The 19,367-nt window shown below is 40.3% G+C and overlaps 3 protein-coding genes across 4 annotated transcripts in view; 2 read left to right on the top strand and 1 right to left on the bottom strand.

The window, feature by feature from the left end:
* Positions 1-48: 48 nt before the first annotated feature.
* On the top strand, positions 49-7,064 carry Bili (FERM domain-containing protein 8 Bili). 2 transcript variants are annotated; one of them, XR_014925056.1, is made up of 10 exons: positions 49-1,149; positions 1,232-1,675; positions 1,770-2,230; positions 2,305-2,463; positions 2,537-2,702; positions 3,632-3,756; positions 3,984-4,180; positions 5,341-5,497; positions 5,599-5,797; positions 6,283-7,064. XR_014925056.1 is itself a non-coding variant. In XM_029298923.2 (6 exons), exons 1-6 carry the CDS (start codon positions 1,059-1,061, stop codon positions 2,812-2,814), a joined length of 1,362 nt encoding a protein of 453 aa, XP_029154756.2. In that variant the 5' UTR covers positions 49-1,058; the 3' UTR covers positions 2,815-2,877. The 2 variants fall into 2 exon arrangements, 1 of the variants encoding a protein (XP_029154756.2); XM_029298923.2 differs by lacking the exons at positions 3,632-3,756; positions 3,984-4,180; positions 5,341-5,497; positions 5,599-5,797; positions 6,283-7,064 and adding an exon at positions 2,774-2,877.
* Positions 1,888-6,522, bottom strand: LOC114927865 (dynein regulatory complex subunit 7). Its single transcript, XM_029298918.2, has 9 exons — positions 6,146-6,522; positions 5,372-5,789; positions 4,755-5,012; positions 4,514-4,670; positions 4,251-4,323; positions 3,961-4,173; positions 3,539-3,754; positions 3,227-3,463; positions 1,888-3,144 (listed from the first exon to the last, which is right to left on the bottom strand). The coding sequence occupies exons 1-9, from the start codon at positions 6,350-6,352 to the stop codon at positions 2,965-2,967; spliced, it is 1,959 nt and encodes a 652-aa protein (XP_029154751.2). The 5' UTR covers positions 6,353-6,522; the 3' UTR covers positions 1,888-2,964.
* A 931-nt stretch (positions 7,065-7,995) lies between the features above and the next one.
* The window catches only part of LOC114927856 (uncharacterized), a 120,486-nt gene continuing 109,114 nt past the window's right edge, over positions 7,996-19,367 (top strand). The window contains exon 1 of the mRNA XM_085484292.1: positions 7,996-8,864. The gene's annotated coding sequence lies outside the window, so the exon portion shown is untranslated. The remainder of the gene's footprint in view (positions 8,865-19,367) is intronic.

Below are 19,367 nucleotides of genomic sequence, written 5' to 3'. Positions count from 1 at the left end.
ACGTATAGATTACTTATTCAGAAAATAAAATTCTAATTCTATCTGAAAATATAACATGGCAACAAAAAACTTTAGTTGAGAACTCTAACGAATATCATACGGTTTTAAGATCATTTTAGTTGGTAATATTAATACTTTATTGTTCTCTCCCTCTTTTATAAAAATAATATTAATATAATATTATTCACACATGATAGCTAAGTTGCTCAGTGAATAGAGATTACATGATGATTAGTAGGTTTGAGTATTTTATATGTGGATAAGACATGTTGGTCTTGAATTTAATTCTGATCAGTTATCTTATATTTTTTTGATTAAGAGAATTTACTCATTTATAACACAATATATTTTCGAATCTAAATGTCAAGTGGAAATTTATTCATTTCACAGCTTTCAATAATAAAATTATATGAATTTAAATACAGAATTGTAAAAATGATTAATTAGTGGTTCTTATTAATAATTTATTTTTATTTAATAAGTATTTAACTAACAATTTTATTTTCTATAAATATTAATTTTAATATGAAAATGAACGATATATACCTATATTGGGATACAAAAATGCATAGGTTTATAGCTACATACAAATAATCAATAAAATTGCTGCAGCCTCACAGTTCAGATGGCAGCGCGGCAGGACTTAGTAACACGCGTTGAAGCTGAAATAAAACAAAAATAGGCAAAATAAAAATTTCGATAATGTGTGTGACCTCAACAATATTAGTAAACACGGCTCATCACGTTAATAATGTGAGAGAAATGTATTTAGGATGTAATAATAAGTTAGTGACAAAAACAATTATTTATTTTCGTAATAATAATATAAACGTGTTATAAACATTATGTGATTCTAAATAGTAAACATATATATATATATATATTAATTGCAAAATTTTAAGTCAAAAATATTAATATGAATACTGGAGTATACTGAGTCAATGGGCAGATTGTTAGAGCGCAATGTTTGTGTACAATTTTTGATGTATTTTAATAGCTTTTATAATTAATTGGTAACACACAATTAAAAAGAAAAAAGCAGAAAAATTTTGAAGGAAATGGAGCAACAAAATGATTGCTCAATTCAAAGAGGACAACCACTGCGTCGTTATACAAATGACTACAAGCTAGATGGAAGTTCATCCACTTGTAGGTGTTTACACTTTTTTAAATCTAAATGAAAGAAGAGATATTTTTTAATATATTTACATCTTTTTCACTTCATTTGCAGTGAATAAAGCAATGACAAATCAGCCACAGTACTCGAATACAGGAAGACCTACGATACGCATAGCTGTTTATCTAATGACGGGAGTATTTATGACAATGGAAATTGAACAAAATGCGACAGCACAGCAGATATTTACAATAGTTCAATCAGAGGCAGAATTGGGTCTATTGAGATTTTCTTTGGTAACCACTACACCAGTTTTTGCACTATGGATGTGTTCTTCGCAAATGGAAGTTCAATTACGTCCGACACACAAGCCTGTAGAATTGGCTGCAAAATGGAATTATCTTGTGAACAAGTACAGTCCTCATGTAGAAGATGATGAGGAACCTTTGCTATACTTTCGTAGAAATATATTTCTTTCGAGGGCGGAGGAGGAACAAATCAAGGATACTAAAGTACTTGAATTACTTTACGCAGAAGCCAGGTACAATGTTCTACAAGGTGAGTGACATTAAATAAAAGATGCGTAGAAAATTTATTGTAAAAAAAATTAATTTATAGTTCCTATAAGACATGAATTTCAATTTCTATCTAGGACGATACGCCTGTGATGGACCCGTGCGTTACGCCACTTTAGGAGCCTTACAAGCTCGGATCGAACTTGGACCCTATAACGCACAAACCCACACCTTGGCGTTTTTCCGCAGACACCGTGGTCGATTTCTACCGCATCACCACGCTTCTCCTAGTCTCCTGTTAGGATTGGGACTCGGATTGGGACTGGTGGGTGGCAAGGGAGCACCCGAGGCTCATCTTCTGGAACAGTACAAGCGAATACCGAATCACAACGGTAGTAGCGCTAACGCGAATCCTAAAAAGTTGATCAGGAAATATCTCGAGTTTTGTTGGAACCTACCGTGTTACGGCGCGGCCTTCTTCCAAGGACAGATCGAGCGACCTGTCAGAGGTCTCGCGTCGTGGATCACCAATCGCGATATGCAGGTCCTCGTTGCGATTAATACGTCGGGCGTGTACATAGTCGATGACATGCAGTGTGTAAGTACGATATATCAAATTGAATGTTTATAAAATATACGCGATACAGAATAACATGAAATGTATTTATGCAGAGCTTGCTATTAGGGCTAAAGTACTCGGAACTGAGCTGGGAAATGGCGAAACCCTCGGACGAGAATAATCCAGATTGCTTGCCTTGCTTGTTTCTACAATTTCCGGTGCGAGAGAACGGAGCACGAGTCTACAAGATTCTACAAGTATTTTCCAAACAGGTACAAATCATACATTCGAAAATATTTAATATTATTTTTACAAAATAAAATTAAATGAAGATTGATGTTTCAGGCACCAATGATGGATACACTCATTTCCGGCTTCGCCGAGGACTATCGACGTCAATTTGTCAACAGCGATGGTAACAACGATCAACTGGATCATCCGCTAGTTTCCCCCAGTGGAAGCTTCACAAACAAACTTAGTAAATTCACATTGGCCACTTTTGATGACGAAGGTAATAACACAAAATCAGAATTAGAGAAAGTTGTCTCGTATAGACGTTTTTATTTTTCAAAATCATTTCAGGTCGGTGCATTGGTCAAATGGGCTCGTGGTCCTTTCAATAAATATATTATACACTTTGCCAATGTATCTTCCTCGATGATATAAAATGAATATGATTTTTGCAACATGAGACAAACGAGATTTTTATCCAAGTTAATATTTTTTATACTTACATATTCTTTCTGTATAATTTCTCAATATTTTTTTTTTTACTATTTCTGAAGTACTTGCAGACGAGGATTTTGCCGCAAATGATCCACCAATATCTTATATCTCTGCGGCACTTGATCTCTATGCCAATTGAGATATGTTTCCAACACGTGTACGTTGAAACTTATCTCGTTTATCTTGGCTAGTATTTGATCCTCCTCCGTTTTCGTTAAATCAACAGACTGCACACGTATAAATATTAATCAGGATAATTATGCAATACGAGAATCAAGAATGAAAATAGATGCTGTAAAAATTTTGCACCTGTGTCAACAAAGTTTGCATCTTTTCCAGTTCCGCAGAGTGCTTTTCGATGATGCGTAGAATATAATTCGCTTTATTGATAGACAACTGCTTAAAGTCATTTAAACATTCGTCGCGCAACAGATAAGCTTCTGCCTTGCTGACGTTCTCCGGATTGCCTAATCGTGCTAAGTAAGGTCCTAATGGATCGATCTCTCGCGTGACATCCTCGTGCTTATTTGGACCCTTTACCACATCCTGAAGAGAAGCATCCTCGTGGTAAAACTTCTTTTAATTAATTTAAAAAAGTAATTAAACAATTGATGAATATACCGCTTCCAATTCTCCTATCTCGACTATTCGATTTCTGTCGAATAACGAAATGGCGAGCTGCGGATTTGAATTTTCATCGATCCTTCTTTTTAGGAATCCCATGATTTCGGTTTCGGCGTCCCTGATACAGAGTATGGAATGATCTTCGGCTTTCAAGTGCTTATCGAGATCATAAAAGAGATCGAGACTTTTTTCCGGAAGTGCAGTCGAATCAGGCTGTAAGATACATTAAATTATATCTTTTATGTAAATTATAAATTCCCAAAAAGAATAGAAAGTCAAAATAATGTCAATTTGACATATTGACCAAATTTGGACATAAATTACGTTTTTTAATATCAAATTTATATTATTTTGATCTTTCTGTTCTTCTTGGGTTGTCATGTCTTTTCATCAATATAATTGTTATACAGAAAAATTACATTGTATCCGTATGTCATTGTAGGATCAAACACCAAACGATCTCCTCTATCAGCTAATGATGGTTTTATGAACGTACGACTAGCTCTGGTACTCTGATTTTTATCATAATGAAATTTAATGCGAATTTCATTCTCCGTCATCACGAATTCACGGATGGCTACGTCCTTGCAAGCCGGAATTTCTTCATTCCTATGGTATTTCTCAATGATTTTCTGCAAGGTGAGAAGAGTCGATTATTTTTTACTCATTAAACAAATAAATTTAAAATTTTATGAAAAATCAATATTACTGAAACAAGTCGAAATTGTACGTATGTACCATCCGCTGGAATATCTTTGTTTACCTTTGAATATTCAACGTGCCTGTTGAAATAATCAAAATTATTACATACTTATATTTTTACATTTTTATGTGTAAAAATTTGCAATACATATAGAAAAAAATTCACAAGTTCAAAAGACTTGATTTCTTTTTTATTTCTAATATTTATTTCAAGAAAACTAATAGAAATGAAAATATGTAATAGCTGCAGAAAGTGAACGGAATTTATACCTATAATAAAGAAAATCTTCACGATTCGTGTAATATTGAGTCAAATGAAATGGACCCATTTCTATGCGCGATAATCCATCAACCTGCGCGCTATCGTAAAAGTCTATCGTTCTCTCGTTGTCTATCGAGGCAGTATCAGATGCGAGATAGTGATTCTCTGTTAATATTTTTAGAGTTAATATAAAAAAATAAATAATATTCGCATACAGTAATATTTAAATTTTACTCCAAATTGTTTCACCTTTACAATGATCCGATCGACCCTTCTCAAAGAAATCCGTGATAATATCCGTATTAAAATCCTTTGTGGATTTCGTAAGACAGTCGCTCCTGTTCAAATACTTTTCGTAACTTTGAACGGGAATGGTATATTTATAATCTTTGTAAATGGTTACTCGTTGTATCAAACCATCCATTTGGAAATAAGGCGCATATAATTCTACCTTGGTCTTCTTGTAAAACATCGTCTTACTGCCTTGTGGATATCGTCTCTCGAAATCTAAGAAAGCAATGTATAAATATACATAAAAATATTTTTAACAAATTATTCAGAACAATTAGCATTACATTTCATTGACATTTTTCAAAATTATAAATTTTACGAATAAAACTTGATGAGTAATTAATAATAATTATTTTTCTAATGTTATTAATTAATTATTAATGTGATTAGAATGTTTCATTGTGCTATACTTTAACAACGTATTTCCAAGAAGTTAAAATAAATGTAAATGTACATTTAAGTAAATTTACATTTATTTTAACTAACTCGTTATATATATATATAATCAATATTCTTATAATTATAATGTGTGATGTATATATAGGTTGAATCCAGTTGAAAGAGGCATTTGTTACCTAAGCTGTGGATTTGGATTTCATTCACGTACGAAGCCGGCATGTCCAAATGCTTATCTCGCTCCACGCCAACATCTTCCTCGTTCTCATCCGCATCTTTTCGCGCAACACGAGGTTCACCAGGAAGTAAGTGCTCCCAGAATTCGACTTTGCTCAAGTCCCAATTGATTTCCGCGCAGCTCTTTTCCCGCGATTGCATATTCACCCAATAATTTTGATCGTTCCAGATGCTTTCGACTCCCAGATACAACGAGTTAGTTTCTTCATCGGCCGGATTGTAGGACATCCCAGAGGAAGACTCGAGAAAAATGGGTTTGGTGATTTCGCTACTTCTCGCACCTTTATCATCCGGCAGAAGAACCACCCACGCATGTATTCTGTGGCCAAAATATTCATCCGGCGGTGGACGCTCGAATTCCTGAAATGGTACATTCATATAACTAAAAATGTGTATCAATATACACAATATATAATAATTATCATATATACATATATAAAATTATTAAGCGAGTTAAATATGTCGCCTTATTTGATATAATGTGTAATTGAAAAAAGGAAACATATATCTTTATACATAGTATGTATTACAATTTTAATTTCTTTTTCTCGGATTTTATTGAATATGTATATATAAATTAAATTAAATTTTAATTATGTATTACATATGTCTATAATAAGGCAGCATATTTATTAAGCAACTCGTTTAATAATTAAATTAATTAAGAATAGTTTATGCTATCGCATAAACTGAATAAATTAAATACGCATGCATACAGTTATCATTTTCTGTCGTTCTTCTTCCTGTTGTTGTAATTCTGCATCTATCCTTTTCTTTTCGCGATCTTCTAGTTCTAAAAGAAATTGGCTTCTAAAATCCGACGGTGCTTTTAACTTATATTTAACGTTTTTAGGTGTTTCCTGAGCTGGTGGCGGCGTCGTGTGTTCCTGCTCCGGCAAATATGGGCAGCTTCTTCTGGTCATGTCGCAGAGAACTTGCTCGCGTGATGCATATCCGCTCACCACGAACGCATTATAACTCTGTCCCAATAGTAAACTTACCAAGAGTGTCGCACATTCGAAACAATTGCCTTTTTGGTAATGCAATACCCATGTGGGCGAGCATATATGTTCCGGCTGAAAAAAGAATGCAATTATTTCTTAATTCTGCATGCATATATTTAGAAGATATATTTTCAGGCCAATAACGAGATATTAAATTAATAGAAGTATATATGATGTAATCTTCGTATTCATTATACGAGAATGTTATACTTCTGAGCTTTAGAACCGTTTTCTGATAAACAATTATTTTTATTACAATAATTAATAATTTTTTGGTAATACTTTTGGAAAGCAACAAAGGACGAAGCTCTCTTTAGTATTTTGATATTATATATTTTTTATATTTGAAGTTAAAAATATAAAAGAAAAGGGGTAAAGGGAAATTATACTTGAAAAGGTATAGAAACTATAACTCGGAAGAATAAATTTGTATCAAATGTGTATCATGAAAAAGCTATTCGAACAAAAAAGAAATTAACAATTACCTACAAATAATTGACATAATGAAAATAGAAATAATATTTGCGTTTTAAATACAATATGTCAATTAAAATAAATACATACAAACATTATACTCGCACACACATGCAACGTTAATTAATAAATAAAGTAATGTGTTTACACGGCTGAATTACTCGAGCGATTCAAAAAGGGTACCATATTACGTCGAAAGCAGCTTCATGGTTGTGTTCGAAAATCCGTCTGTCAAAGTCCAGAATTGGACCGACCAATCGGAGACGAGGATCTCTTCGTCCTGATTGGTCAATCGAGCGCTTCACCCTAGGGAGACATATTTCCGAACACAATGCTGAATACTGCCCTCTGATGGACTTTCGAGTATGGTCGTCAACATTTGAGCGGTTATTCGTGCCGGTCCGCGAAAGTACGAGCGTGAGTATTTAATTAGTATCTTTACATCGTTAATTATCGTACAAATCCGATCGCGTAGCGTGCGCCAACACCGGGATCGCGATTATACGAGCGAGACTGATCCCGTCGATCGGGAATCTTCTTGTGAATCGCGGCCGGCAATCTCGCTCAACTTCACTTCGTTCCTCGCGGGTCGTCGCGAAGTCAGTTCGCGCGCGCGAGTTTTCTACAGTGGATCGCGAGCATCACCGGGCGTCTTTCGACGCGAAATTTTCCAAGTTTTTCGGCATTGTCGATCCTATTCTAAGCGGCCAATCGCGCGTTTCCGGTCGTAGTTTCGCGTCATCGTGTCAAAGTATCGTTCCGCGACGAACATAGCTCGTCATAATCTTCATAAAAATCACGGCACAGCTCGACGACCGACTCGATCGCGCCGCCATATTGATCTTGTTACATTGATCAATATCGTACTCGAATCGTTGCTCTCTACAATTTTCTCGCAAAAAGTCGGGGTCCATTCGGGAATATTTAACAAAGAGTAGGAAGTGTATATCAGATTAATCATACATGGGCTTGCTTTCTATCCCTGCACTAGCTTAACTGTGCACACTGATATGCAATAAGTTAGAGCGAGACAAAAAATATACTCGTCTCACTCTAACTTATTCTACCAGTGTGAGACGAGTATATTTTTTGTCTCGCTCGAACTTATCGTATACCAGTGTGCTAGTTAGTCAGTGCAGGATAAAATTAAAAAAAAACAAAAAAAAACAAGCCTGTCATCGAAATATATACGCGACGATCGCGAGTGTTCCTAAAACGGTATCCTTGTTTTGTCTAGACGCCTGATTCTCGGAATCGCGTCGAGCGCCGCTGCTCGGCCGATTCTGGGAATCGCGGCGGCCATAAGATGTTTATTTATCCGCGAGTTTCGACGACGCTCATCCATTTCTCGGAACCATCTATAATACGCGCATCCGCGCGTTGACAGTTCGGAAATCGCGATCGCGTTTTTCTTCGAAATTCGCCCGACAATTTTCTTTCGAACAAGTGGTAATACTTGTCGTGACGTCTCCGAAATACGCGATCGACAATAAATAAATCGGCGCGCGATTTCTTCGTCGTCGAATATTCAGTGAAATGTGAAATACAGAGAAGTGTAATGGCCATCGCAATTTTGGAATAATCAGTGGAATATAAAATATAGCAAAGTGTGGATGTCAATTCTGGAATATCCGCGACTCCTGAGTGCGCCGCGGAGGAGGTCGCCTTCGTCGTTCGACGAGGCTCTCCGGTAAGGAGGCCTTGAAAAAAGCGGCGACGCGAAAACACGGAGCATCGGTTTTATTCGCGCGCGAATATGCTCCCGCGATTCTCGCGTTTTGCCGAAACGCGTCGCAAATGTGACAGCTAAAACCCGGACGTCGCCGCACGTCGCGAACGAAAAAAGTACCGCGAGTGCTTCGGAAGCATCTACGAGGACAGCTCCCGACGCAGATTTTCTTCAGAAAAAATGATGCCGGCGAGGAATTCGCCGAGATCGAAGAAGAATAGTCGAAATGTGAGTCAAACTATTTGATTTATTAATATATTGCGAATTTATTAAGTTAAAATCTGATTTATATTTTACGCACAGAAACACATTATTATAAGATTTCGGCAAAATTGGAGAGGACGAAGCTCTTTTTCAGTATTACCCTTATTTCCTATACAATGTTTTTTTCTCAAAATTTTTGCATCTAATTTGAAATTACGCAAACAATTTAATTTCTAATTAATCTTTGACATGGAAAAAATGTATATTTGTCGAGAGCATATTTTTCAAATTGTCACAGGATTAAAAAAAAATAAATACATCAATTTAAATTAAAATTTAATTAAATAGAAAAGTAATATCATAAAATAAAAAGTATCAACAGATAACCGCACCAATTAGTCGAAATTATAATAAATATACTTGTGCGTAAATCGATCAAGCGCCGCGTCAAAATTAAAAAGACAAAGATATCTTTGTAAATATATGTTAATAGTTTTCTCTGTTGAATGCGCGGGAAAATAGACACGTAATATCTATAGATTGATACTTTCTAATTAGGCGACGCTGGAAAATTACTAACATTGAAATTGAAGATAATCGAGTCATGTAAATTTAGCTTTTTTCGCCCTAATATTCTAATTCATCGAAATTCCAATTATGAATCTTCAATTATCATAATGCTTACTTTTTATTGGCTATACAGAATGAAAAATTCTTTACAAGAATTAAAGAATTTCGCGCACTGGAAAAAACTTTGTTGCATTAACAAAAATTCTGTTTGAAAATGGACGAAACAGAATTACTGGTCGAATCTACCAGAATTCCTTTTAATGCAACAACCATCTTGCTTACACAACAAATCAGTTATTTGTGTAATAACAAATCTGAGTTATTATATATGTGTGTATAAAAAACCAAGAAAGTTAAATAATTAGTTTTCTTATCGTTTGAGCTAGGTTGACCCTATACAAAAGATCGATAAAACAACTGTAGGTAATTATTTAGTTTTCTTGATTTTTTTATATACCTACATATGTATATACAGTGGAAAAATAATCACTGTAATTTTTTCCATTTGTTTTGTTTAAAGTGAAAATACATATCTATTAATGTAAAAATACAGGTATAACTACTATTTTTACTTTATTAGAACTTTATTTTTTATATAAGCATTACTATCATTTCCTTTGTTTAATTCCATGTTTAGTGGAATATTTTTAATCTTGAAAATATATAAGAATTTATTACATACGAAATTATGCATATAATCTGTAATCTATAAGTATAGCAATATTGCATGTGATTATATATGCTGGGTCGGAAAAATATCTAGCACAATCACGTATATTTACGCAAATATTTTTTTCAGTGTAGTAGTCCAGGTTTGTTATGAATACTTAAATTCTTGTAAATAATTTTTCATTCTGTATAATACATCTGTCGATAAAACATCGATCCCGTAAACTGGCGCCCTCTTCGAAACTATAATTCGCGGCGGAAACACTAGACCTCTCACGTACTTACCAACAATTGGCAATATCGTTAGAAAAAACTAACGAAAATATAATTGAAAAAATCTCTCGCGCTTATACATCTTCAACGATTATTAAATTAATTAAATGATTAATGAAAGCAAAAGCGGAAACAAAAAAAAATGTAAATACAAACTCGGAAGATAACAACTAAAAGCATATATATATATCGCGCTGCTGAGGTACATATATATGTACAGAAATTTGCGAAATACATCGGAAATAGTTGCAAATGTTGCCGAGACTCCGTTATGTACGTATATTATCGTACATATATATATATTCGACGACATTATTGTGCAAAACTGTTGCGCTAAGGAAGAGGAGATTGTTTCGCATCGACGGTGGGTAATCGGCGCATGCATGTGTCCGATATCTCGCACTCCACAACGGAGAAGTAATAATAATAATAATACCAAAGAGTAAATACGTGAACACATTCAGTAATCGTCGACGGGGCGGCGGAAGGAGGGTGGGGGGGGGGGCCGTGAAACGGAGCGAGACAGAATGTATACAAGCGAAGGCGCGCGTGGGGAAAGCACGTGGCGTGCGTATCGTTCTCTCGGTCCATGACCTACGCCACTGTATTATAATTTACGAGTAGAATTTATTGCACCGTACAACGCGCACTCAAACGCCGCAACTCTCGCTCTCTCTTCGTACTTTGTGAGTGATAGAGGGAAAGTGCGCGGGGAGGGGGTGGGGTGGGGGGGGGGAAGCGAGAGAAACAGACGGTGGTGGAGAGGAGAGGAGGAAAAATATATTGCGAGCAAGCACAACGCGCCGTCGTGTCCCAGTGATCGCGTTTAAACACTTTCCTCTCGTTCTCCACCCTCTCTTCCCATCCTACGTATTATTCTCTCTCTCTCTCTCTCTCTTTCTCGTTTGGCTCTTCAACTTTTTATCTCCGACAAATTGCCGAGGAACGAAATATCAGAGGAGAATCTCCGCGAAATGGAGACGTCGAACGCGCGGACGCTTCTCACGTCGTCCTTCGCGGATCTCGCGCGGCGCCTTGCGACGTTATATAAGAGGATTCTTTTTTTCCCTTCTTTCTTTCTTTCTTTCTTTCTTTCTTTTTTTTCGTAGGGCACGTAGAGAGAAGCCTGAACGACAACGACGACGAGGGGTAGATAGGTAGGTAGGTAGGTAGGTAGGTAGGGTATAGAGATGGTCAGTGGGTGGCGGCGACGGCAACGGCGGTATCCCTCGACCCTTTCGCCCACTTCCGCCCCCTCTGACCACCCGACCCAACCCATACCGAAGCAACCTACCTACCTCCTCCCTTTCGTCCCTTCGCGCCTCCCTCATCGTCGACGTTGCCCTCGGCCGTCTCCCTCCCTCCCTTCCCGCGCCGAGCCGCGCCGCGCCGCGCCGCGCCCTGCCTCGCCACGCCGCGCCGCGCCGTCATTCCGTCCTTCCCCCCCTCCCCCCCTCGCTCATCTCCCCGTCGCGCCGCGCCGCGCCGCCACGGCCCCGCGCGTCACCCTCATTCCGCGCGACCCCTTCGACCGGCATCCACGTGGGACGCAAGACGAGGGTGTGAGGTAGCAGACAACGCGGAGATACCACCGCGCCGCGGCAGCTGGCTCAGTGTTTCTCAACCACGAACTTGGCGAGTCGCGTATTTCGCGACATAGCGAGATCGTTTATATACGTACGATATATATTCTGTCAATTTTCTCTTTCACGCATACGAGAGATTTGGCGAAACAAATTTTTTTCTCTCTCGTTTTTTTTAGGTCCGTATCTTGTATATATATATATATAGTTTCCCGTCGTCTCCTATACCGCCAGAGTCAATTTCGAGGAAATTCGCATCACGCTCGTAAATCTCCCCGTTTTCACGGGCCATCCATAATGCGGTATCCCCCTGACGGGGCGTGTTTCGCGAATTTATAAATTAATTATATCGCTTTCTCAAGGGTGTGTGCGCGCGCGCGGATATTTCCCCGTGCAGCTTAGCCGGTTGACCCATTTTGTCCGCGAGATTTTTAACGTTCGACCGAGGGATGCGAAAACGCGGCAAAATGGCGCGCGCGTTCGCCGAGTGTAACGAAGAAGCGCGAGATTGTTAAGCGCGCGACGAGCGAAATCGGGCGTGCTTTAAAGCGGATAGACCCGAACGAAAAACGACGCGACGTAGTAGAATCTCTCTCGATGGACGGTTCTCATCTCTCGCCGCGCGCGCGCCCCGTCTAAATATATCGCGCTTCTCATCGACGTATCTCGTCGCCGAGGGTCTCGCGCACGCTCGCGATATTCGTTCGCGAGAGAGAGAGAGAGAGAGAGATAGAAAAGAGAGAGGAGGGAGAATTTCCTCGCGCGCGGATCTCCGATTTATACACGGTACAACGTCGTTACACGAGCGCGTCGCGCTCACAGAGGGAACGAGCGAAGCGGGCGATGATCAAAGTAGGACGCTCGAAAGCACGGATCGAAGCGCTGATTAGTCGAGGCTCCGAGCGAGGTGCTGCGAGATAGCGCTTTTCGGAGCGCCTCGATGTCGTGCCGCCGTTGCCGCGCGGCGTATCGAGGACGTTATCCGTGGACCCCGAGCGCGCCTGTGTCGCCTGTATATGTACATATATATATATATATATATATCTCACACATACACATGTATATATCCGCGTGTACGAGCGCGCGAGGGAAGATGGAACGGCGACCGAGGGAGAAACGCGGTCGGCGACGAAGGGAGGAGAGAGAGAGAGAGCGCGAGAGAGAGGAGGATGGAACGAGGGCCTAAATCAGGGACGATCGCGCTGAGCGACGTCGCTATCTCTGAATATGCGAACCACTATTTGGCGTCCGCGGCGCGCACGTACCTAGTACCCCGTATTACTAGATACTAGATAGTACCTAGCCTATGTATGTACTATACCGTCCTCTCGCAGAGAGAGAGAGGCACACGTGTAAGTGCGCGAGGTGGAAAACGCCTTGCACACGTATATCTATATATATATATATATATATATATATATATATATATGTATATATATGTATGTGTGTATGTACATGTATGTGTGTGTACGTATATTACACCTACGCGGTTACATGCCCTGCGAACCGTGCACACGAGAGCCAACGTTGAGAGCATCGAACATGCCGCTATCCCTTCGTTCCCTTCGTCTATACATGTATATGTGTGTGTCTATATCTACGTGTATATGTGTAAAACGCGGTGTGTGGAAAACTGCGGAATAAAGTCGAACTCTCGCGTTCGAAAGACGACGACGACGGGATCTTCGACTATCGTCGTCGTCGTCGTCGTCGTCGCCGAGACGCGCGGTTTTATCGCGCGGCATCATTACGTGCGCGCCGTACTAACTCGAGAGGACGTACTATACGAAGGGAAACGTTCGTTAAAGGCGAATATCGAAAAATGAGGTCCGCCGCTTCGTCGAAGATGCGCGCGGCGAGAGCTTGTCGAATCGCTCCAGATTATTTGCCTTCGCGTGTTCGTTTTTCCCCGGAATTATCCTTTATGTTTTTCTTTTTTCTTCCTACTCTTAAATGTACGGGAGAGTTTAACGAACGCTCGTTAACGTAGAATATCGAAAAATCAGTACACACTCCCCTTTGACGATCATTAGATCTTGTTTATTCGTCTTTAAATGATGCCGCATCCTCATCTTTTATATATAATATATAGGGTGTATATAAATAAGTGCGAAACATTTTTTAAGTGATTCTTTGTTGTCGAAAGTTAAGGGGAGTTTCTTATATAAATATATACTCTCTAAAAATAAAAATATTAAATAAGGGTTGTTGGTTTTACGATACAGAAAGCTCAAAAAAATATCCTTTTTATTAATGGAAAATATCCACATCGAGTTTCATTTTTCTAATTTCTCTGAAATTTGAGAAAAAAATAAAAACTTAACTTTTCTCAGGGAGGGATGCAAGAGTATATGTTTATGTATATAAGAAACTCCTTAATTTTCGATAAAGAGTCATCTTAAACTTTCGCACTTATTTAACTACACCTTGTATATCGATAAAAAAGCAGGTTATTAAAAAATTCGAGCCACTTGGAAATCGGATATCGCCTGGCGCTATTACGATACGTTTAGCTCTCTCTCTCTCTTCTTCGTTTGGATGGCGTAAAACTGGTTTCCAATATTTTCACGCTAATCAACGAGGGATGATTCCGCATCGGTAATCGAGATTTCTACCTAATTTGATTCTCGTAAAATATTCAGAAAAAGAGAGAGAGGGAGAGAGAGAGACGCAATAAAAGGCGTCTATTTTTGCGCGTCGCGCTCGCGACAAAGAAAAGCGCGCTCCTCTCTCGCGAAGCGCGAATAACGACGCGCGGTGACGTCAGTATTTACGCGCGATGACGCGCCGCCGCGGCCGTGCGCGCGAGAGCGTGGGCCGGAAAGGGGGTTGGAAGAGGGGGAGGGAGTGTCGTGTCGGCAGAAATGTTATATTCGACGGTATTTAACGCGCGGCCGGCGCGTCGCCGCCGTTAAACGTTACCATGCACGTCATAATTGCTCTCGGTATGCGTTTCCGCTCCCTCCCCCTCCCCCGCCCTCTCTTCCCCGCGGCATTGCCGCAGACGCTGCCGCCGCGGACAGCCGCGTGTGGGCGGCCGCCCGACGAGTTTCAAACTTTGTCGTGCAACTGAACGGATTATAGCTCGTTGATTGCGCGCAGGAGATGAGCGAGAGAGAGAGAGAGAGGGAGAGCTGGTGAAACTTTATAAACATTACGTCCGCACGCGAACTTTCGGGTGACGAAAGCGCGAGGAAGTTGCCGAGAAGTTGTGGAGAAGAACGCGAGAGGATCGATCGTCGAAGGATCGATGAAATATAATTTCGTATCAATTTATACGGAAAATAGTACGTAGTACGTGCGTATATAAAATTCGCGAAATGTAATGTACATGCGAGTGTAGGTACAATAATGCCGAAAGTGTTCGCAGGGCCTCGGAATTGCCGGATATCCACTTCCGGCGCGCTCGGGCAACCTTTTCGGCAGTCCATCCTCGCTCTCTCTCTCTCTCTCTCTCTCTTTCTCCGTGCGACCATAAATTGACTTATTAACGATTTAATATCCGTCGCCTCGAGAAAGAAAAAAAAGTTGCCGTGTCACGGGACGGAAGAGAATAAGAGCCGAATATCGGAGCGCGGTGGTCGACGATCGTTACCGCGTATAGTGCAACATACGTACACACGCGGTGTTCCCTCTCTTTCCCTCTTTCTCGCCGTGCTCTCTAACGAGCGGTACACGTGTTCTGACGTCTGCGCTATAAAACACATACGCGCGCGCGCGCGCGCGCGCATATATGCGAGACACGCGAGCGCGAATGCAAAAGCCGGCCGGCGCGGCCCTAGAGCCGGTTTTCAATGAGCGAGCCGGCCGGAAGAAGAGGGAGAAACAGCGTAATACGGAGAGAAAGAGAACGCGGAAAGGACGGGTGGGTGGGAGGGAAAGAGCAGGAGCGCCGTTCGCATCGAAGAGAGAGAGAGAGAGAGAGGGGAGGAACATAAACCCTTATCGAAATCGTGATTCACCCCACATTCTCCGGAGACCCCCTAACCTATTAACATCCATATCACAATAACAGATACACGTGTACGCCGCACTGTATTCCCACATCGTCGTCGTCGTCGTCGTCTCGCTCTACTCTTCTTCGGTTTTCAGCATCGCTCGTATTCGTAATTGCTCGCGGCGCATCGCGAAAAAAGGAGGCTGAAAGCGACAGAGAGAGAGAGAGAGAGGAGTAAAGTGGCCATTATGTGCCGCGGGATTTCGAGATTAAAATGAAATTTCGATCGCGCTTTCGTCGAGCCGCGATCGAGGCTTCTCTCTCTGTCTCTTTTTTTCATCTCGCGATGAAACGATCGCGCGTAATTTTCGCATATACGCGAACGTTTCCCTCTCTCTCTTTTCAATTACTGGGAATTCGTTTGTAATTATTAACCTTTCGCTTGGTTTATTGTTAGTGCGATATCAGCTTTTCATTTGCTCGCGATCTCTGATTTGACATTAAAATTCGGAATTATAGGCGGATTGCTTTATCGCTTTGATGAATTTCACAAATAAGCATTTTTAATGAATATCGAAGAGAGATGCGTTGCTCGTAATTATAGCAATTTATCTTCGAGTGAAGATTCTGAAAAAAAAGTCGGTGTTTCCCAAGACACATTAGTTTCCCGTGTGATGCCGATAATAGTGCAAATGCACTCATTTGCTAACAAAGAACTGTCTCGACACTTTTTATTATCCATGATTATGAAGAGAACCAAAGAGTCAGAGAAACCATAAGTACCCATATCGAATCAATGATGTAATGAAAAAAAAGATGTGAAAAGACATTCTCAATAGGGAATGAGCCTTTTTTTTGCCTTTATGCTCTTACTCTTGTAACTTCTGAACGACTACCATTGCTTTTGCAGTAAATATTTTTGGAAATTCTAATTAATACAGTTGTAAAGAATCGGAATAGAATGATGTGCGAACCGTAAATCTTTTCAAAGACTAAACTGTAACTTTGTATTATGTGCTTTTCTTCAGCTTTTTCAACTTTTATTAAATTTTTTTATTTTTTCCCCAAATATTGTATGTATATCTATACAATACGATCAACTATATACATATATGTAAATATCAAATTTTTCGAAACGCTAAACTGTAAAATTTTTTTGTATTATATTAAATTATTTTTCAGTGTGCCGTAGAATAATATATATATATACATATATATATTCTATTAAATAATTTAATATACATAATACAAAAAAAATACAGTTTAGCGTTTCGAAAAATTGATGCGCAAAACATGTATATATTTACAAGAATATTAATTTTATTAATATCTAATTGAAAGTTATATCTATGACAAAAGATATTTTATCAAAAATATCTGTGACTCAAGTTATACGGTAGGTATCGGAAACCTTTGCTCAATAAATGAATACCTGACTTAAAAAACATTTGCTTTATTAAGGGCAGATTTTTTCAATTTCTACAATAGTACAATACAAGAGTTCGGACAGCCGATTCTAAGTCCGAATCCTAAGTCGTATGTGTCTGAAGGTAAAAGGATAATAAATTACCAAACTACTTAGTAAAAATATATTCGGTTTTGGACTCCCTGTTGACTCGAAACCGGTTTGAAAATCTCATACATAATAGGAAAGCATTTTAGATATCACTTAACAATTGTATGTATTATAAAGTTATTGTTGCAAAATGTATACCGAAAATACGCTGTCGAAGGAGGTGAAAATGAAGTGATGAAAGACGAAAATTATATTTCGACAGAAGGATTAAAACTCGGTCAGCCGCAAGCGATAATATTTTCCTTTGACGCTTCTTATTTCTCTATTTACAGCTGATTTTAGCTGCATTTTAACGAAAATTTTCATGTTCAAAATTACGTAATCGATTTCGCAAGAATCCATGACTTGCATATAATTTGTATAATAAATTATACCTACATATAATATATATCATATTTCTCTTTACTTTTTTTTTCTTTTTTTTCTTTTTTTTCTTTTTCTTTTTTTTTTTAATCAGATCTGCAGGCTCGATATTACGCTGAATAATTTCAGCAAATAGTCTAGTTATCTCCTTTAATTCGCTCTCTGTTGACACTACATGTAATTTCGCAAATGCACTCGGTTGCATATTTAAACAAGACATGTACACCAATGAGGCATATTAATAACGGATGATAATAATCAACCGATAAACCATGACGTCATAATGTTAAAGGCTATTAAAGATTCGACGAATCGGCGGTTGATTTCGCACTTCTTTATTTATATATACCGAAACACGAAACCGAGTTCCGTATGAAAACCGAGCAATTCGACAGATTGGCATCTTTATAGCGTTTATACAAGTTAAAGATTCGAGAGTTAAAGCGCGATAGGATCGGAGGCATTCGTTGGGATCGCGGTGTAAAAGGCGGGAAAGAGATGCGGGGAAACAGGCGGGAGGGGGATGAAAACCCGCGTTGGCTCGCTCGCCGTTTACTCAAGCGGAGAAATGGAAGCTGGTTTTCGGACGGACACCCAGTGCATCGAGATAGATAGGTAGATAGACGTCCGGATAGATGCATGCCACGGCAGCCGCCGTGTGTAAGGGATGCCAAGGGGGTGTGTAGGGAGAGCGCGAAGAGAGGGTGGATCGTGGCGAGATCCAAAGTGGAGAAGGAAGAGGAGAGGGTGGAAGTGGGCGCGAGCGCGAACGAGTGGGAGGAGGGTGACGGGATGACGTGGAAGAGGGCGGGTGGGTGGGTTCTCTCGCTGATTACGTCGCAGGATGGTCAGGAGAGAGAAACCCCGGAGAGGATGCCGCGTTGCGCCGCCGGTCGGTCGGAGGGTGGATGGGTCGCTTCTCTCTCGGCAGGCTGCTAGGATAGAGGCGAATATATCCGCAATGTCCTACCGCCGCCAACTCTACGCTCTCTCGACGCGCTCTATCTCCCTCGTCGTCGTCGTCGTCGTCGTCGTCGTCGTAGTCGTCGTTGCGAGTCCTCCAACCCGCCACCCCATTTCACCCATCCTCCGACCATCCGCGGTCTCTGGCCTTCCTTCGCGATCTCGCTCTCGCCGTCTCTCTCTCTCTCTCTCTCTCTCTCCGCGTCGTTCGTTCCTCTCGCGTCGGTGATTCGCGTGTTTCCGTCCTCTTCCCTCCGATGAGAAAGCTTCCAGGCTGGCGAGGCCCTAAGCTAAACTAAGCCACGTCAGGATATAGGATAGCGCCGGGAGGATAGGATGGGATAGGATGCTCGGATAGTAGTGCCCATCTACCTTCTCGCGCACACAACAAGCAAGCAGCGGGTCTCGGCGACGAGGAGAATGACGACGACGACGACGACGACGTTGGCGACGGCGACGACCCCTCGTGCACAAGCATCCACCTTCCTCTCTCCCTTCTAATATCCTCCGTCCTCCTTTCTCTCGCAATCAGCCTCTCTCTCTCTCTCTCTCTCTCGCGTCTCGCGATCCTCGTCGTCGCGACCCTCCGCCCT

The sequence above is a fragment of the Nylanderia fulva genome, unplaced genomic scaffold, assembly GCF_048542155.1.
Source record: "Nylanderia fulva isolate GAGA-0341 unplaced genomic scaffold, ASM4854215v1 Scaffold3, whole genome shotgun sequence".
NCBI classification, from domain to species: domain Eukaryota; kingdom Metazoa; phylum Arthropoda; class Insecta; order Hymenoptera; family Formicidae; genus Nylanderia; species Nylanderia fulva.
This window is presented reverse-complemented; position numbering and strand designations above follow the sequence as displayed.